Source organism: Sorex araneus, chromosome 1, assembly GCF_027595985.1.
Source record: "Sorex araneus isolate mSorAra2 chromosome 1, mSorAra2.pri, whole genome shotgun sequence".
NCBI classification, from domain to species: Eukaryota; Metazoa; Chordata; class Mammalia; order Eulipotyphla; family Soricidae; genus Sorex; species Sorex araneus.
In genome coordinates this window covers 351,143,156-351,165,089 of record NC_073302.1, presented here as the reverse complement: position 1 = coordinate 351,165,089, position 21,934 = coordinate 351,143,156, and the positions used below count along the sequence as shown (strand labels likewise).

The 21,934-nt window shown below is 39.0% G+C and overlaps 1 protein-coding gene across 1 annotated transcript in view; it reads right to left on the bottom strand.

The window, feature by feature from the left end:
• The window catches only part of SEPTIN7 (septin 7), a 60,533-nt gene extending 39,309 nt beyond the window's left edge, over positions 1–21,224 (bottom strand). The window contains exons 1-2 of the mRNA XM_004606886.2: positions 21,207–21,224; positions 18,367–18,469 (exon numbers count right to left, since the gene is read on the bottom strand). Of these exons, the coding sequence (XP_004606943.1) occupies positions 18,367–18,376 (10 nt within the window). The 5' untranslated portion in view covers positions 18,377–18,469; positions 21,207–21,224. The remainder of the gene's footprint in view (positions 1–18,366; positions 18,470–21,206) is intronic.
• Between the last annotated feature and the right edge of the window lie 710 nt (positions 21,225–21,934).

Below are 21,934 nucleotides of genomic sequence, written 5' to 3'. Positions count from 1 at the left end.
ACCAAGGGAAACCAAGTTGCTTTGAGGACTAAATCTGGGCCTCCTGCACGCCTGGCATATACCCCCACCCTTGAGCTGGTTCAAGTAACTACTACTTTTCTGTTTTTAGGGGTAGGGGCCGCCTGCGGTTGCTGGCCAACCAGACAGGCAGTTCCTGTGAGGGCCCAAGGATGCCGTGCAGGGAATCACCCGGACCCCCTGGATATGGTCAGGATGACTGCCAGGGTAATTAACTAGCAGTGATGGGGTGGGGGAGGGGTTCGGACAGAACTACTGGGGTGGGGGATTGATCCAGGGTAGCCTGTATATGCCAGGCATACTCTCTCTCTAATCCTCAAGTAATTACCTTTTTTGGTTTTGTTTTGAGGCCACACCCAGCTGTGCTCAGGGACTACTCCTGGCTCTGAGCTCAAGGGAACATTTCCAAAGCCAGGGACTGAACCAAGGTCAGCTGTATAAGGCAAGAGCCTTACCCACTGTACTATCTCTAGGCTCAAGTAATTACTTCTAGGGTGCTTTGATTTGAGAAAGCTAAGATACAGTTTCTACTAAGAATATACTCTGATTCTTCATATAATCCCATTTGGAAATCCATAACAAATAAATAGTAACTTTTTACCAGAATGTCAATATATACATATATATTGATATTTTGTATATATGCCATATGCTAAGTATATGTTAAGTATTATGTTATGTTATATGTTAAGTATACACATTAAGGCATATGTTCAGTATATATATGTTAATGTATACATGTTATATGTTAAGTACATGTTAAGGCATATATAATGCAAAGTCAAGATAAATTACAAATCACATAATAAAGTTAAAGTATTACAGAATCAAAAATTCTAGTCACTGCAAAACTGCAAAGATAATAAACAAATGGGATTTTCATTACAGCAAAAGAAACTTACACTGTAATTGAAAGATACTCTACCAAATAGGAGAAGACACCTGCACACAACACTTCAGATAGCCAAGATGTCCAATGATTGATATTTAGGATTTTTCAAAAGCACTCATAAAGATCTACAGCAAAAATATTCAAGATCCCCTTCTACAAACAGGGTGAGGAGATGATACAGAATTCTCTCTCACATGTGGAACTTGTAGGTACACAGCACAAGAGCAGCAAAAGCCACAGGCAACACAACAGGAAAAATAATCCACACAACTGAGATACAGGAGCTCTGAAAGGGAGGTGCATGGGGGTCCTCAAGGGGAGAGAAGTAGGTACACTAGTGAGGGATGTGATGATGAAATTTTGTACACAGGAAACCACCATTAAAAGTCCTGTGAATCACAGAAGCTCAATAAAAAGATCAGAGCAGTACAAAGGTTTTGCTTTCACCTCTTTCATTCAACAAAGTACTCTTTTCATTAAACAGAGCAGTTGAGGAACAAAAAGTATATACAAGCATCCAAATTAAAAGAAACAAAATGATCTGTTCAGATATGATCTTGCATATAAAAAATCCTAAATATGCACAGACACACACACATTAGAGCTAACAAAGTTGCAAAATTCAGAATCATATTTCTACATTAACAGCAATCCAGAAAAAAATTAAGAAAATAATTTAATTTATAATAGTATGAAAAAGAATAAAGTAATCACATAATAAACCTAACCAAAGAGAAAAAAAATAAATCCTAAAAATGAAGATCCTTGCCTCCGGTGCCATCTCAGCACATCAACGGTCTTGACCCAGAGATAAAGCAGTGAATCCCGGGAGACCTCGGATGAAGTGGGTGTGTCCTCTCCACCCACTCCAGATGAAACCTCGGTGGCCACGAACTTCCAGAAGAAAAACCCAGCTACGAGGGATCTGGGACTAAGACTCCAGGCTACATGGCGGCAGCGGAGTCCCTTCCCATCCCCCCACCTGCTTGGGGTCCCGGCAGTTAAGCCCACCATCTGCCTCAGGATGCCATCTCAGCTCATCAATGGCCTTGATCCAGAGACTCCAGAATTCCAGAAGTGCAAGGCCGCTTTTGCGGCCGTGCAACCTCTCATGATATTCATAATAAGCAACAGAAAATTAAGTTATCTAGCATCTGCCTCTGGCAGGCAGGCATGAATGGTGGTGGGGAAATTCGAAATAATAGTGGTGGGAATGGTGTTGAAATACTGAATGTAATCAATAAATGTGAAAATAAATTTTTTTTAAAAAATGAAGATCCTAAATAAGTGACAAGACAGCCCAAGTCAGAGTAGAAATAAGGTTTCATGATATCATGTCAGGACTACTTAATACAGAGTTGACTCAGACGATACCAAATTCCAACAACTTTTTCTTTTTTTCCCCCTTGAGTTCTGACATGACAGCATGGATAAAACTTGAACACACCACACTCAGTAACTACCAAGTCAAATACATTAGAGCAGGTGGCGTATAATTCCTCTTTATAGGAGGTGTGAAGAACTGAAATGGTCTGATTGAGTGACAGAAAGTGGCAGGATCACCAGGGACAGGGATGGTGTGGAGTTACTGCTCACTAGGTGTGTTTTTTGGCCACATGCAGGACTCCCGGCTGGCTCCAGCCCAGTGACGGGGCTGCTCTGAAGTGCTCAGGAGCCTGTGTAGTGCTGGGTTCAAACCCGGCCTCCTGCAGGCAGTCTATGTGCTCAGTCCATGCGGCCCCTCTTTCATAGATAGGGAATTGCAGTTTGGTCTGATGAAGAATTTCTGAAGATAATATCGATTTGTGCACGGCAAGGTGGACAGCACTTAATGCCACTTAACTGTATTTGTTTGTTTTAGATGAATTATTCCTTACAGTGTGAACGTGATGAGCAAGATACCCGAGTTCTTATTTCCTAATACAGCAAAATAACACAAGGTACAAACTATGAGGAATAAACTAGAACATAGATGTGAGATCTAAGCACTGTGCCAGCTACACAGTGAACACTCAATGGCATTATTTCTTTTAGAGATTAAAGAGGCTGGGAATATAGAAAAATGCACTTTTCAAATAGCTGTGGGACATTTGTATATACACTAATTATATGCAATAGTGTACCCTTACCTCTGGTGGGAGAATGAAATAATGGATACTATCAAACCCTACATAGGCCATTTTTTATTACTTATACACATATCTATGATTATATAAGTAGGCACTGTAAGAGATTAACAAAAGAATTATAATAATACACCAATAAAACTATTTTTAATAACTCATCATGCAATATTTTCAACTGACTACAGTAACAGGAAATTTAGAAAGGAGAACTGCAGATACAGTGAGCCTACTGAATTGGGCTACAAAAAAACCCAATCTAAAAAAAAAAACACAAAACTGAGGTCATATTCTTCAACTACAATACAGTCAAAGTAGAAATAAACATCAAACCATCAAAACATCTATCCACACAGATATAAAACCAAGTCTCTCCCCTGTACCCTCTTTGTGACAAACTATTTAGAAAAGTTATTACATATAAAAAAAGAAATATGGTGGTCAAAGAGAAACTTGTGATTAAACAAGTCTCAAGTTAATAGACCCTCTTCAGAGTGGATCTTAATCCAGCTGCAAACTGGTATAGCCTAGGGAAAATTTGGCAGTCTTTCAAAATTTAATTGCATGTGTCTTCTGACCTAGTAACTTTGCTACGGCAAAGGGCATCCCCTGCAGAAGCTGGGGACGAGCTACAAACATCGTGTCTCAGCCTAGAGTTTGCTGCTAGACCCGGTCATGCAGTGCTGCCTGGGCCCAGTAGTGCTGGGGTGACCGGGACTATCACCAGGGGTCCTGGGGCTGCCAGGGAGGATGTGGTACCCCAGAAAGAACCTGGGGCCTCAAGGCATGCACTCTCTAGTTCCACAACTAAAGCAAAACATGAAACTGCAAGAAAGAGGAACCACACTTTTATACTCAGTTCCATTTCTTAGAAAATAAGCACACTTTCATAAACGTTGTTGGATAAATAAATGAGAACAAAGCAGAAGAGTATGAGTAGTAACTAAAGATACTGACACTCAAGGGCAGAAGCTCTACATAACTAAAAGTGAATGTTGAACTAAAATGAGGCTATTCCTATGTTTGGACAATAAATTATTAATTCTTACTGGTATTTAATGTAGAGTAATATTCACTTCCCTCTCAAAACATGGCAGAACTATAATCACAAGCCAAAATACAGAAACCTTGTTTGAAGACTCTCACAGTGACATTAACTACAACACATTCATGCTCATTTGTTTTACTTAAGGGAAAGTAGTAGTTTCACTAGTACAAAATAAACTTGTCCTAAATATCAAATTTGTGGAGACAACCTCAATGAAATTTACCTCCATTATATAGGAAATGTTTAAGAACAACAAAAATCAGATTCCACATCCTCACTTAAGTAAAAACTATTGAATAAAAGGGCCAAGAGAGAGTAGAGCAGGGAAGGTGCTGGCCATGCATGCAGCTGCCCCAGCGCAACCCCCAGCAGTACGGATGCCATAACCCGAGCATCCCAGGACCAATCCCTAGCCCAGAGAACTGTCTGCTGGGGCCCAAACCACCCCCGCCCCAAACTGCTCAATGGTAGAGTGCCACCCACAGCTTTACTTTATTTTTACATTTATGTGTAATTTTAATATTTCACTGTCACTGTCATCCCGTTGCTCGTCAATTTGTTCGAGCGGGCACCAGTCTCTCAATTGTGAGACTTATTTGTTACTGTGTTTGGCACATCCAATACGCCATGGGTAGCTTGCCAGGCTCTGCCGTGGGGGCTCGATACTCTCGGTAGCTTGCCGGGCTCTCCGAGAGGGGCAGAGGAATTGAACTTGGGTCGGCCACGTGAAAGGCGAACACCCTACTGCTGTGCTATCACTCCAGCCCACAAGCAGTAGTTTAAGATGTTAAATAGAAGACCCAAATGATTAATTTTTATGTGTGATTCTGAAATATGTACTAAGTATATTCACGACAAAGGTAACATTATTGTCATATCTCACCAGCATTCAGAGGGAAATAACCGGGTATACTACAGTTTCCTCCAGGACAATTAAACAGTTTAGTTAGGAGAGTCTTGCCTTGCAGGTTAAGAGCCTGGATTTGATTCCCAGCATTGCTCGGAATATAAAGACAAAAAGAGCTCCACAAACTGTTTTCCCTCCTAGTTAAAATATTTTAATCTTTGTAAGTTACAACTTTATTCCATGAAAAGTACCCGAGTAAACAGAATATTTGATACTGCACCTTACTTAAACGTTCCACTAGTATTAAACCCATGCCCTCTTTATCTGTGAGTTCCAATGAGTGACTGCTATGCACATTCCACCACCATTCGAGGATGTTTCATTTCAAGCCATCAAACAAAACATTCATCAGATATTTGGTTGTACAATTTTGAAGAAAATGACAGGGGTCGAAGAGAGAGCTCAAAGGGCCAAAGACAACTTTTCAACCCTGTGTCTATACTGTGGAAACGAAAGCAAAGGATCTTTACAAAGAGGATGTTAAGGATATTGAACAATGGAGGAGCATAGGAAAGGGAAGCTGGTTCTACAAAGGAAGTGGAGTGTTTATATTGCTCCTTGACTTCTCACTCATTTTTTTTTTTTTGTGATTGATTCTTTTATTGAATCACCATGTGGAAAGTTACAAAGCTTTCAGGTTTAAGTCTCAGTTATACAATACTCGAACACCCATCCCTTCACCAGTGCACATATTCCACCACCAAGAATCACAGTATACCTCCCCCCTCCCCACCACCTCCCCAGCCCCCCACCCTGCATGTGTTTGGCACATCCAATACGCCATGGGTAGCTTGCCAGGCTCTGCCGTGGGGGCTCGATGTGTAACTGGTAAATTTCACTTTACTTTGATTACAATCAATATCTCACTCATTTTTGCCAGGAGCCTGAAACCAGTTTTATTTAATTACTACCACGTGAAACCAATCATGGTATTTTATTAATGCTTTACAAAATACAAATAACATAATCTTACTGCCTTAATTATTAGTATAGCATCTGACATAAAATAATTTGAACAATACATATTAAGATACAAGTACCAATTTTTATTAAGATACAAGCACATGATTCTTACCCCAGAGTGCATCTAAAGTCATCTAATAAGCTATTTAAAAAAATGACTATATTTGAGTCTTGGGCCAGGGCCGATAACGGCTCACACTCTGCCGAGACTCAACCCGGGTGGCCACACTTTGTTGCGGCCGCTTTGCTGCTGATTGACCACGATCCAGAGGCCAGCTAGACTACTTTTGGTCCCAGAAACTGCTTTGCAGCCGTGTCTCTAGACTGTGAACTAAGCCATTGCCCCACACTGCCCCAGGAAGGGAAATCATGCAATTTATAACATAAATCTCCCTGGACTTAATTACTAAAATATTAAAATACAGAAATCCTAAACTGCGCGGCAGCTACTGCAGCAACGCGACTTCATCTCTTCATTCTCAGCAATGGTAAACTAATTATCAAATGCTTCATTGTCAGTAGGGCTGTTTTTTTGGCGGGGAAACTCCAACAACAATAGTGAGTTTTGTGTTGAAATATGGAATGTAATCAAGGTAAAGAGAAAATGAAGTGAAATTTATCAGTTACGCAGGCGGGGGTGGGAGGTATACTGGGGTTTTTGGTGGTGGAATATGGGCACTGGAGAAGGGACGGGTGTTTGAGCATTGTATAACTGAGACATAAGCATGAGAACTTTGTAACTTTCCACAGGGTGATTCAATAAAATAATAATTAAAAAAAAAACCGACTATACTCTACCCAGGACTCAGGCTACAGAATATTCAGATAAGTATTTCCACATATAGCTTAAAGATACTTCTCAAAGTGATTTGAAAACAGATGTGTTAACTAAAGTAAAATATCACTGCTACATGGGCAGAAAGGAATGGGAATTAATTTTTCTGAGTTGAGAACTGCCAGAGAAAAAAGCCAACACAGAAAATACTGAGTAGCTGCAACCCTTCCTGCCCAGGTCCACAATCAGACGCCAGCTGACACCAGGCTGGAACCTGCAGACGGATCCAGCAGTGAGAGAGCACTGATCTCGGGAAAGCACATGGCAACACCTAACACCCTAGTTAAATAAGAAAATGCATATTTAAACACCCTGTTTCTGAAGCATGAGTCTCTCCAGGCGAGGAGAGGCAAATGAGGAGGACAATTCACCGAGAGATCTTTGTGCCTGCTGGGACTTCGGCCTGGTGTGTGCAGCTGCTGTGCCTAGTCTGGGCTCTCCCGAAAGCACAGCAGGAGCGTGGCGTGAAGGCTGGGTCTCGAGGCTTTTCATCACCAAAAAAAGATGTTGTTTTTACTCTTCATGCTAACTCAAAACCCTCTGAAAACTCAACTTATCTGCATCTAATTTTATTCCATATATAAATTTCAGAATTTAGTGACAGATTTGGGCTCAGGACCAAATGCCAAATTAGGGGCCAGAGTGATAGTCCAATGGGCAGGGCACTTGCATGCAGGCATCCCATATAATTCCCTGATTCCTGCCAGGGGTGACCCCTGACCAGAGCCTGGAGTAAGCCCTGAGCACCACCGGGTATGGCCCAAAACCCAACAACAACAACAAGCAGCCAGACTACACCAACACTTAAAGAAGACATCTAGAAAACAATCCTAAATAACCAGGTAAACCCAAAGCAGTAGCACAATAAGAAAGGGAAAATGTGACTAACAAAAAAGAGACGTAAGGAAATGGACAATACCATTAACTTCCAAAACTTCTACAGGACTAGACAGATTGTATGGACAGTAAGATATCTGCCCTGTACACAGCTGGCTCACATTCAATCCAGGCCCAGACACAGAGCAAAAATAAGGACAATGGATGTGTGTGTGCGCGCACACACACACACACACACACACACACACACCCTCTAAAAACAGCAGTTTTATGTTAAGGAGAGAAGGTAACTGGTGGGTTACGTAGATTGAAAACAGACTGCAGATTTAAAGTGAAGAATAATACACTATAGGCAAATAAAAATACATAAACAAAGAAGAGTCCTATTCTTTACTTTTTAAAAATGTTTCTTTTTAAAATTTTTATCAAGAGCATCATAGATTACACTAGATACCAATTATTTCCAAGTTATTTCATACATGTGAAATTTTCTATTAAACTACTTCACTTTCTCAAAATCATTAAAGTATTCTTTGACATAAAAACTGATGCTAACCCTCAAAGGCAAGCAAAACAGGTAACTGATGATCAGGCTCTGCAATTATCTAAATACAACTTACTCTAATTATAGTAACTGACCAACAACACTAAGTAGTAATTCTATGTATCAGAAGCAAACAAATCATTCATTAGTGACCTCATTCACCAAGTTTAAAAAAAAAAAAGACTTCATTTGTAATGTGCCTAAAAGTTATGTGAGGTCCTGATAAAAATACTGAATGCTCTGAACAAACAGGATGACCTCTTGGTACCTGTGTTGCAAATCATAATGCACAAAAGGAAAAGGAGAGAGAGTGAAAGAAGAAAAGTGCCTGCCCTATATAGAGGCAGGCTGGAGGTGGGGGTGAGGTGTTGGGGGTGTGGAAGGAAAACGAGGGACACTGGTGCTGGAAAACTGCACTGGTGGAGGGATGGGTGTTGGATCACTGTATGACTGAAACCCAATCATAAATAGCTTTATGATGACACATCTCAAGGGTAGTCAATAAAAAAATTTTTTTAAATGTAATGACTGCTTCAATCAGCTGAATCAGTGGTTGAAAAAACAGCAGTACTCCTACATTAAAAAAAAATTGTTACCGTTTGTAGAGAAATAATACTAGTTTGGAAAATATGAATTAGGGAAAATAAATATTTTAAAAATCTATCACAGTGAAGGGATCAATTAAACCAGATGGCAGGTCCCCGTCATTGAGTATACTTGTGAGTTAAGGAGACAGAAGAGCCGAAGTAGTAGTCCAGGGTCCAGACACTAGTCTTGTGGATACTGATCCCAGTTCAAAGCCCCAGCACCCTGCATTGCTTCCCAACCTGAGCACAGAGCAAGAGCGAGTGCTGAAGAAAGCTTTCACATGGATATACTGCAGGAAAGAAGAATCAAAATTTTTAACATGAATATCTATTAGACAGAACCGAAGAGGCAAGGGGATTGATTTATCTTGAGCAGGGAGCATGTTCTAAAAAGCTGAGAGTAGTTCAAAGTAGACAGGCTTGAACTACCAGATGATCTAGAGATTCAAGTTCTTTAAATCTCATACAATGAAAAACTTAATACTGGATACCAGCAATGGTTTGTACTAATCACACTGGAAACTATGATTCTATGTCACCAATATTTGTTTTTCAAGAAATACCTAAGTAGACAAAGTCATAAGCTTCACAATAATTAAAAGATGTCCTGGGTGGTATGAATACACCTAATAAGCAGCTAGCAAAGAGCTAAAAATAACAAAATTGACAGCACATGCTCTCCATGTCCAATACCACATGGACACCTAAGGCCACTAAGAGAAGTGACCAGAATTACCGCTGGTTGTGCTCAGGGGACCACGTGGAATACCAGGGACTGAATCCGGTTTGGCCAGGGCCAGGTGCAGGGCAAGCACCCTTACCTGCTGTTCAATCACTCTGGCGCCGATATTCATTTAGTCTTTGTTATCTTAATTTATACAGTGGCTAATGAACTGTATTTAAGTTTACAGATACAATATATATAATATACATTCACGTACACAATTGTCTCAAGCTTACACTTAAGAATTATTTTCAGGTATCTTCAATAAACCACCATCTTTTAATCTTAATGCAGTGCCTGATTTAAGAAAACTAGGTAAATGTTTATTGTGATTCAAAGTGATCTGTTCAAGGTCATAAAGCTCACTGTGGCAAAAATTAATCTGAAATTAGTACAGTATGCTAAAACTAGTACAAAACTAGCACAATAAATAAATCTGCTCTCCACAATAATTGCTGCTGTACTAAACAGTCTGCCAGGAACATTCCCCACTGAGTATGCTGTTAGCTGTGGGTTTGCATGGTCTACGGTTTTAACTCTATTAAGAAAAGTTCCTTCTATCCCCATTTTATCTTGGGGCTGGCGAGACTGTACAAGGGTTGAGGTGCTTGCTTTAATCACACATACTAGAATGTAATTACAAATGCGCACTTCTTAAAAAAAAATCCCTTTAAGGGTAAAGAGGTTGTTTTAGCTAGTACTTTAAATTAGCTTAGCACTTCACTGTTACTGAATTGCCCATAAATTCAAATCAAAGCCCATGTCAAAAACCCTATAGAGCAGTATTTCTCAACTTTTTCTGCCCATGATTCCTTCCAACCTTGTTCCCATCCCATAACTTCACTTATGCAATTTTCACCTGTAGCTTCTTTGAAATATCCTGTGGGCCCAGAGAGGGCCATATGCCCCAGCTGAGAAATACTGCTACTGTATTACTATTATTATTACCAGCTATAACACAGTAGTTCAGAGTTTTTCACCATAAAAACTTGAGTTAAGAACTGAAGCAAAAATCACCCTGCAATGACCTTGTGTTTACCATCTGCTTATTTGCGATTTCTAGGTAATGTTACAGAAGTGTCACAGTCAAATTTTCTTTCTAAATACTTTTCATCTCTTTGTTTCAATTGTTAATTTGAAAGGTTATATGAGTGATCCAGTTTATTACAAAAAATGTAAATGTAAATAACTGAACCTCTGCAATACAATACATGCATGTAAATAATTTGAATTTCCAAGATATTTTTTTCAAGGTTCATATCCATTAGACATTTTTCCATCAGACAGCCCCAAATTACAATTTTTTAAATTTATGCACTCATCAACCCCATAAATTGTCCCCTCTATTCGTGTACCAACTAAATATAATCTTTAAGCCCTTCAAAATTATTTTAGCTGTTTCTCTTCTAATACCCTTCTTGAAAACTCCATCCCCACTAAAAGCTCACTGGAGCTGAGAAAGGCAGGTGTCTGTGCTGGGTGGAGCATAACAGTGGCCCAGAGCAAGTATTAAAACTTGCAAGATGAAGACGTTTCCCAGAAGTGCTGGAATAATTTGTGAAGCCAGCAAGCTGAGGAGGACATCGTATGCATAAACTATCTGATATGATGAGAAGTGATGAGGGGAGTGACCTGGCAGGAGGCGTGAGAGCCAGGTGGGTTGACAGAATGAGCAAACAGACTCAGGAGGGGGCGCCCAGAGAATGCAGCAAGCAGATCAGTTACATACAGGAGAATGATGAAGGATACAAATGAAGGAAAACTATATTTCACCATCAGGACATTACAACTAGAAAAAAAGGCGAAAACTAGAACAATCCCTGTGGTGTGGAACTGAAACTAGAAATAGCATAAATTTTAATTTAAAGGATTTTAATATGCAAATAGACTGGAGCCGTAGCACAGCGGTTAGAGCGGTTGCCTTGCATGTGGCCGACACGGGTTCAATTCCTCCGTCCCTCTCGGAGAACTGGCAAGCTACCCGAGAGTATCCCGCCCGCAAGGCAGAGCCTGGCAAGCTACCCGTGGCATATTCGATATGCCAAAAACTGTAACAAGTCTCACAATGGAGACGTTACTGGTGCCCGCTCGAACAAATTGATGAGCAATGGGATGACAGTGATACAGTGATTGTCTTTACAGAAAATAAAACAATCTGCAATTATTTCAATTATTCACCTACCTACATAAGTTAACAAATCCAGAATCTTCCTACATAAATAACAACATAAGTATACTATAATTTACAACTGTAATAAAGTAGCATTAATACAGGGAAAACTAAACTATGAACAATATCAAAGGTTAAAAGAACCAAACAGGAATATGTACATTTTTAAATGGAGCTGCAATACAGTTTTGGAAAGACTAACCTTTTAAAGAAAAGACAAGGGTGAGAGAAAGAGCTCAACATGCTGAGAGCATACTTTCAAAGAAGGAGGGGTGGGACTGAGCCCTGCTATGGCCTGGTCCCCTGAGCACAATGCCAGGAATAGCCCCAAGTTGTGTGGCCTGAAAACTCAGAGACCAAAGAAAGACTATTCCTGCTTCACTTCTTACATAAAGTGGCACATGTTGGTTTAAGATTGAAAATTTAAAAATCTATATACTTAAAAATAATGAAGCCTCAAATAACCTTCAAGAAGTTATTAGATTATTGATAGAGATTATTAGCAAGAGGATATTGAGGACAAAATAAAGCTGAGTAGATAGAAATCTGAATATTAAGCCATTACAAAACACAACACAGAAAGGATTCCTGAAAAAAAATGCTAAAGCCTAACAACAAACTGTAACAATACCCTTAAAGTACTAAAAATAAAACTGGAATCTACCACTTAGAAAAGACTCAATACCAGGAATAAACATGGGGGGAGAAGGGAAGTAATAATACTGTTATGAATTACTCTGGCCAAGAAAGACTGTAATAGCCACTGCTGACAGTGTTGTAAAGGCGGCTGTCAATGCTTGGAGAGTCTGAAACAGTCACACAAGCTATTTTCGGGGAATTCAGTATCATATGCTAAAACTTTTAAAATAATGCAGTTTTGAGAGAGATTCAGAGTGAACTATTAAAATGTCCAAAGTTTTACCCAAAAGAAATAAAATAGAAGCATCGCTATAACCATGAATATTAACAATCCTGATGTTTCATGAGGCAAAGGACGGTATAATTAACCTACAAAAGCAATCAAAACCTGTATTTTCCCATAAGTAGGATACCAAAGTCTATCTAACCATCAAAGGATAATTACAATTTACTGCTAGGTTTAAAAAGTGATCAAGAGAGCCAGGAAAGAGCTGCAAGGGCTGCTGGGCACACCTTGCACGCACTAAGCAGAATGGAACTCAAGCGCTACATGGCCGCCTGAGATCTTCAACCACTGCCAAACGTGTCGATTTAGTCAAGGACAAAACTTTTACTATGTTACCCAACACATTTCAAGAAATAAATATACTTTAACTTCAGAATTAAACATACTATGACCATATGCCCCAAAAATTAAATACAAAATGAATTACAATTATCTTTAAATCTCTTAAAATACCTTCGCATATTATTTTATCAAGTAGTACCTCAATAGAGGGAAATGACAAAGGTGACAGTCGCTTTATATAGGATATTATAACTAAGCTTCTCTTAAGCTTTCTGAAAAGTCATTAAAAAAAAATCCTCTGCAAGCTTTGACTCTTAAGAGCTAAGAACATTCTGAGATCCCACCCAATTAAAATGCCAATCCACTACTGAAGACATTTGAGAAAGGTCAAATAAGTTGACATATCAATAAAACTAGAAAAACTACCACAAAAATTTTACCATATTCAAGATTAGCGAAATGACTGAACTGTGAATTTTATGGTTGAATAATTCAAAACGATAATACATAACTTTGGTTATTTGCTTGTCAGATAAACCAATCCACATACTGAGTTTTACTGCCTTAAGAGAATTTTACAAATACTAGTTATATTCTGAGAGCATACTCATAACTAAGGAGTCAGGATCAAAGAGATGTAGGTTTGACAGAAAGCATCTTCACTGTTTGACATGCCTGATACTGGGTTTTTAACTCAAGTTCAAAGTAAGATTCAGTCAAGATCTTCAGAGTTCAGGCTACCTTACCTTTTCAGGTTTATTTCCAACTACTAGAAAATTACATCTTAGAATACAGATATTAATCAATACAAAGCATAGCTTTTTAAAAACAAACCGCTGTATCATCTATAAACAGTTTGCATCATCAACAGCCTGTTTTACTTCCCACATGAAAACATGTGTCTGTTTCTCTGAGCATATAAGAAGTAACTGACACATATCAAAATACGGTATTTCTCACTGAACTACACTCAGCCGTGCACGATACTCACAGTGTCAATACGTGAGAGTCAGAAGACACGGGACATGGAAAACTCATTCTCCACCTTCCACACGCCCTGAACCAGACCCTCACTCCCATGGAACCACACACACAAACTAACCCCCAAATTACTCAATTACTCATACTATTTAAGTGTTCTAATTCTCATTCATTCCTCCCTCCCTGAATCCTGTTTCTACAGTTTTTTAGGGATTCATAAATGGTCAAGGGTAATTACATTATACTGAACTCTCCTCTGTATCTAATATCCCTCAATTAAGACTACAGAGTACTTAAAGAATGTCAGTGAATACGAAACAGACTAGTTCTGGGTCTAACCTAGTATATGACAATGTAATCATGGACAATTTATTTCTCTATGTCTTCCACTTTTAATCTCTAACCATGAGGATAACAATGCTTACTTGGTTGTTAAGAATCATTTGAGGGGCTGGAGCGATAGCACAGCGGGTAGGGCATTCGCCTTAAATGCGGCCGACCCGGGTTCAATCCCCGGCATCCCATATGGTCCCCCAAGCATCGCCAGGAGTAATTCCTGAGTGCAAAGCCAGGAGTAACCCCTGAGCATCGCTGGGTGTGACCCAAAAAGCAAAAAAAAAAAAGAAAGAAAGAAAGAATCATTTGAGTTAAGTACATGGAGCATGCACACTCTGAGCACTTAGTACATGGAAATATAGTATGTTATATAGCTGTTGAGAATTATTTTTCCAATTGTACTGGACCCTCAAAGTCTATCCCAATTCTATTCTTCAAAAAAATCCTCAACTATGGCAGTTCTCTCTAACTAGGGTAAAGTTCTACAAGCTTAACTTTTATGATGATAATTTTTACATAAATCTACTGGCTCCAACTTTCTGAAAATTTACCTTTTTAAATGTATTTTACCAGATCATAGAAATTCTTTAAGAGATAACAGAACGGGGAAAATATGGGAAAAGAGCAGACTACCATGTTTGATGAGTCACTCAAATAAATGAACAGTAAACAGTACTTATGTGGACAGCTTACTGAAAAGTTTTCCAACAAAGGAGAGAAAGTTTTATAAAGATATCAAATGTTAACTATAAATTCTCAATTTGTATCAACATATTTGTCCTTAAACCAAGAATTCCGGGTCAAAATTGTGCTGGGATTTAAATTTTAAAGAACGAGGGCATACTAACTCAAAGAATCTTGAGTGCATGAGCCAGGAATAATCCCTGTGCATCGCCAGGTGCAGCCCAAAAAGCAAAAAAATAAAACAAAATAAAAGTAAAAATAAATTTTAAAAAGCATGATCTAGCTTTCTATGTTTTGCAAACAATGTTCTTAGTTAGATTCAGCCTAAAATCTGAAAAATAATCTAAGCAATGTATTAGAGCTCCTTAAGAAATGACTTAAGTACTACAACTATGTAGATGAAGGTTTGATCTCTGCATTCAGGAAGTCAACATCTATAAGACACCTAGTTAGTACCTGAAAAGATCAGAAATACAATTTTTTAAAAAATTATCAAGGTATGGTATAAGAGACAGACACCTATTCTCCTTTATTCTCACTTGAAGTCTTAAGGGAAGTGGGGGAGGGAAGCATAACCATAGCTCACAAATGGATACACCAGAAAGACAAAATACATTTAGAGACTACCTATTTTAAAATTTAAGATTAAATATCGAATGTCATAAAGATCTTATACCAATTATCAATTACTGATCCTCACATATTCAAGAAGTGATTTTGCTGAGGGGGGCTGGGGAGCACCGAATCATTACTCAGGGGCCCATATGTGGTGCCAGAGATTAAACTGGGGTCAGTCACGTGCAAGGCAAATGACTTAACTTCTGTAGGTGTTCTTGGGGCGGGGAATACAGGAAAAAGACTAAGATGCTTGCTTTGCGTGCAACCTGTTGGATCACAGATCTAAGCATTTCAGGTTTAACACTCATTTGTCCTTTCTCTCCCAAAGGGAGCTTACGTTTACTGATCCCACTCCCACCACAGTGCTCCCAGGCACACCCAATCCTCTGTGCTTATTTTTAACTTCTCCTCTGTGCTCTTCGTCCCGTTCGTCACTAATATCCCCAAATCAGACCCTGTGATCAGAAAAGTCACATTCTTCTGAGGACTCTGGATTTTGTGTAAGTGAAATACTGCTTTTCTTTCTCTTATGTCCTTTGCAAAGTTTACTTTAGAGGAATGTTCTTTTGTATAGACACAGGAAGATAGTTAATGCTCTGCTTTTGTAACTTGGAGGTTAAATGACTCTGAATAATATTTGTTCCTGGGCATCCGTCATACTTACTAGACTTAAGCCTCAGTTGCCCTTAGTTCCTAATACCCCAAAACAGGGGTCCCTCCAAAGGACAAGGATGGATCCAGGGCAACTGAAAGTTACCCTAGCCTCAAACAGGGACAGGCTAAGCGTCATAAAAAGTATAATAGGTTAAGAGCATAGTCACGGAACAAACTCAGTCAAGATCCACAAAGAAGTAACTGAATAAGGACCTTGCTAGAATTAGGAAAGACTAACCTGGCCTGAGGACTGTAGTCTGGGATATAAAGTGAGACATTCCCAGGAAGAATCACCCTTTAAGCTGAATATATCTTACTGTGTTCAGCAAAATAACTAGAAATATTAGTAAGAAGTAAATTTATTATGATTGTTTAAATGAATTACTAGCTAAGGAAAGGAGCGAGAAATAAGCCCTTAGATAGAATCACACCCTTTATCAGATTTCCTAGGAGGTGCTGATGATATTTTGTCCTTTAGTTAATCTCCTAGAAGAACTTCCCCTGAAGGAAAAGCTTTACATCTGTTCATTGTTTATGATAATGTTCAACCACACCTATGTGTATCTGCTTCCTCAACCTTACATGGTTTCTCTGTAACTAGGGCTATGAGACTTAAACAGTCACTGACTACCAACCAGCCTGGTGGCCCCCATTCCCTCCTTAGTTTTCTGGCCAGCCACCCGAGGGGTGGGGGTAGTGGTAGGGGGGTAGGTGACTGACCCCAGGAACAGGACACAACCCATCTTAGCCTCTGCATCTCCATCACCACATAGTTCACTGAGCACCACGAGGAGAGAGCCCTGAGCTTTGCCAGATATCAAATTTTTAGTTGTTACAGTTCTCCTAATAGACCCTGGAAATTTTGCTTGCCAATTAATTTTTTTCCCTGTCTAAAGTTTGTCATTACAGGTGACTAACATTATATATGTAGAGGCAAGAGATAGTTCTTTCTTCACACATGATGATGTTGCCTGAGTACAAGTTAAGGAATGCCCAGGAAAAGCTCAGTTCTGTGTTCTACACATCTCTCTAGACTCAGGGCCAACTCCACAGAAAGCCACTTGCAAACTAGATATACTTTACACCTACTCAATCAAATCAAGTCTGCAGGTTAAGTACCATATGTTAATTATGAAGCTGCTACAAGGAAGATAATTTCCAGGTCAAAATATATTCCAGCAAGTATTATATTCTAGTCAACTGATAACATGGTCCCTTCTTCGTGACTAAGTATTTAATGGTTAATCTAACAGAACACTAAAATAAAAAATGCCTTGAGTGTAACTAGCAAAAAGTAATTCTTATTAACAAAAATCCTAGCAAGACAACTGTCCATTAATCCAGTGTCCTGTCTTTCACATTCTTGAAATACAGAAAGAAAATTTAGTTTCATCATACATAGGATTTTTGTTCTAAAGTCAGACAATGAAAAATGAAAATCGGTAGTCATTTAATAAGATTATCATTAAAAATACTAATTTTAAATATGGCTGCATTTCTTTTCTTTCCCCCCCTTTTTTTTTTGCTTTTTGAGTCACACCCAGCGATGAACAGGGGTTACTCCTGGCTCTGCACTCAACACTCATGGTGGTGCTCAGGGGACTATATGGGATGCTGGGAATTGAACCCAGGTTGGCTACGTGCAAGGCAAATGCCCTACCCGCTATGCTATCGCTCCAGCCCATACAGCAGTATTTCTAAACAATGGTTCTGTTATCAAATGACAAAAATAACCCTAGACAATTTTTCAAATAGGCAGGAAATAAGAAGTTATAGTTCACTCACTCTAGTTTATACGTAATACATTTAAATCCCCAAAGTAATCATTCTCATGATTCTGATCCTTTCTATCACTTTTTAAATTCAGCACAGATGCTTAAGATAAAGCTTATATCCTATGACTCTATTACAACATATGAAGTAAAGGAAGTAAAGAATATCCCATAGTAATAAGTAATCACCAGGAGATTACTAGTTTATTCAGTGAAAGAATCTTTAGTATCCTATTCTACCACCATCTACCAATTTTCAGCTTAATTCATTGCTTCCAAAATTGTCACTTTAAAAAGATGCATGAAAATATAGAAATCCCATTATGCTATCAAACTTAATTTTTAAATGCATTCATATATAAAATATAACTCATGATCCCTGCCGTTAATTGGGCTATTATTTTTATACATTTATTTAGACTTGATTAACAGCTTAAAACAACTTTACAGAGAAATTGTATCTTACCCACAACCATAAGTGTAAATTCAAAACCCCTCTTCACTGATTTTCTGTATACTTGATTTGGGAGATTCGCAAATCCCACATAGCCTTCAAGGTTCTTCTGTTGCTGCGGAAAAAGCAAAAGAAACAGTCAAGTTATTTCGGAATCAACAAAACACTTCTGTCAAACACCTCAAATTCCCCTCTTAAGCTCTAAAAGAAAACTATACAAACCTCTCGTTAATAGCAAATCCACTGCTTTCCTACTATCAAATTTATAGTTAAATTTGATACTATCAATAGTTAAATTTGATACTATCAATTATAGCTGTGGACAAATGAACTAAGACTAAATTGGCTAAATTATGACTAAACAACATAATGATGCATTATAAAAACCCAAGACACTAAAATAAAAATTACAAACACGAACCCCAGAGAAAGATTTCAATTTGTAATAACAGCAAGAATCTGACTCCCCAACTTAAAAAAAAAAAGTGGGAATTTCATAATAAAAAATCCCAAATTCCCATAAAGCTATTTTGAGGACTTGAAGGTCCAGGCAGGGGGATAAGCATCCTCGAAGCGGTGCTCAGAGGCCATTCCTAGTGATTCCTGGACCAGGTTAGGGCTCAACGTGAAGAAAAGTTCTGAGAGTACAGTGCTGCTTGGGCGCTGAAGAGCCAGGGCGTATTGGGCCAGCTGGTGGTAATGCGTGTCCGCCATGACTGTGCACTGCAATGCTGGGAACCATGTGGTACAGGAGATCAAACTGAAGTTGGGGCTGGAGCAATAGTACAGTGGGTCGGAAGCTTGTCCGAATCAGTCAATTCAAGCAATCCCTGTTATCCCATATGGTGCCCCACGTCCACCAGGAGGAATACCTGAGTGCAGCAGGAATAACCCCTAAGTATCATCAGGTGTGGCCCAAAACCCGGGTGGGGGAGAAGGAAGGGGAGCTCCTTAAAAAAGCATGAATCTCAACCCCTCTCTCCGGCACCTTAAGGATTCTTTTAATTATCTATTTTTGCTCAAGCTAATTATAACAGGCATGAGTACCTTGAATTTTTGTCTTTTTCATAAAATGAAATAAAATAATTTTTGAAATAAAATTTTAAGGTTCTCATTATCAGTGTTCATTATAGTAGAGAATTTTCAAGCTGTTAAATCAAATACATCATTTGAGAGTGGGTTTCATATGCTGCCTCTATCATCAGAAACACCAGATTTATCCAGATTTTAAAGTGAATTCTAACTAGTGCTTTGGTACGGTGTCGATTCTCTGATGACTGCAGTTTCGAGGGTCTCAAAGACAACCACTTCTACATGGGAGGAGCAACTAAGTCTGTTATTTTTTTTAACTTGCCCACCATCCACGTAGCCTTACAAGTTAACTTCACTTAGAGGTAGGTCTTATTTATCAATATATAATGGTGAAATATTCCTAAGAGGTATACACTTTTCTTCAAAGTTTTGTCATGGGGTCAGGAGACAGTACTGCAACCAGGGCTCCTGTGCAGAGCCGGGTTCGATTCCCGGCATGGCTCGGGAGGGTCAGCACATCAAGGAGGCCAGGGAGCCAGCTCTGGAGAGATGAAGCAGCTGCTGCAGCACAAGCCCTTGCACAAAACCAAATTTTAGTTAGCTGAGAATTGCCAGTGGGCCCTCAGACCATCTGAGCACTGCTTAGGAATCCTTCCACAAATCCCCCAAAAGGTTTGCCAAACACAATCTTTTAAACAAAAAACAAACAAAAACCACTTCAAATGAAGAATAGAAATGTAGCTCGAGTGACGGGCCTTGGGTTTGATCCCGAGGACTGCAAAACCCCTCTGCAATACCAGCTATGGTCTCCAAAGGGATTGAAAATACTCCATGAGGTCAAACCATCATGAACATAAGTGAACTAAGCAAAGAACAGAAAATTAGTTGCAAAGTGTAACTATTCAATTTATAACCATTTACTCCCTTTCCCATTTTTATAATTGGAGCAAATTAAGTAAGATAGCTAAATTTCAACATTAGGGCACTAAGCAGAATACTGCACTCTAAAATCATCAATCTTGGACCACAGCAGCAGTACAGAGGCACTTGCCTTGCATAAAGCCACCCAGGTTCGATACCCAATACCACATTTGGTCTCCTGAGCCCCATCAGGAGTGATCTCTGAGAGCAGAATCTCAGTGATCTCTCATCAATCAGATATGATGAGCCCCCCACCCCCCTCAAAAAATGAAAAAAATGAAATAAATAAATAAATAAATAGGGGCTGGAGTGATAGATAGCACAGCGGGTAGGGCGTTTGCCTTGCATGCAGCCAACCCAGGTTCGATTCCCAGCATCCCATATGGTCCCCTGAGCACCAACAGGAGTGATTCCTGAGTGCAGAGCCAGGAGTAACCTCTATGCATCTCCAGGTGTGACACAAAAAGCAAGGAAGAGAAAAGAAAATAGATCGATAAATAAATAAATAAACAAACAAACAAAAAACCCCAAACCAGAAAAATTAATGAAACCATCTACATTAAAACCTATTATATGTAGAGGTAAAAATATGCATTAAATAAGTCTTGGTTCAGACTTCATCCAACTGTTAAGTTAAATTTATATGTAAATATATAAGGGCCAGTGAGAGTGTACAAAAGGGAAGGTGCTTGCTTGCCTTGCATGCAATGCAGTATACCCTAGTTCAAATCCCCATCTCATCCTGTAAGCATCTCCAGGGATCACTTCTGAGCACAGGCCAAGGAATAGTCCCTGAGCACTTTTCAGATGTGTCCCAAACACCACCCCACAGAGTCCCATTATATGAAGGGTAAGGATAGGGGGAAAAAGTCTCTACATAAATTAACCAGTTTACTCACAGCTACTTTGTAAAGGGTACATTTCCGTCATTCCAGTGTTCCAGATTCCAACAGAAACAGATTCACAGGTGAAGAGTCAACAAGGAATTCCAAAAATTGTACAGGATATATTTGGTCCAAACAGGAAAAGTAAAATCCATTGGAACATAGAAAAAATAAGAGGGAAAAGTGAAAGTTACTTACATGTAGTTAAAAAATTAAGAGGCAAGTTACAAATAAACTAAGGATATGTTTTTTTTTCAATTTCTGAAAGATAAAGTCCCAGTAAGTTTTAGTCCATTTTCGGAGCTTAATTTCTTCTGCTAACATAAGTAAAAAATGAGGTATCTATTTATCAGGCCCAATTACTATGCTTAGCATTAAAGTCACACCAAAAAATGGTGAGAATAATGGAAAGTATTTTGTATTTAGGAAAAAATAAAGAAAGTGAATTTTATTTAACTAAAGAACAATGGTTTCCAAAGTTATTGAAAAAAAATGTCTTAGGCATAAACTATTCCAACACCAATCCCACCACCAATGCCAATTTCCTTCCACCACTGTTCCCATGATTCCCTCCTTCCCCCACTCCCCATCTGCACATTTCAAAGTTCAATAGTTGTAGTTTAAAGCTCATGTTTTCACTGTGGTTAAATCTGTGCTTTGGAAATACAACTACACCACCTTCCCACAACACCTTATAATTGAAGCCCCAACCTCTATTCCTCTATTACTTCCTAGAGAGTCAT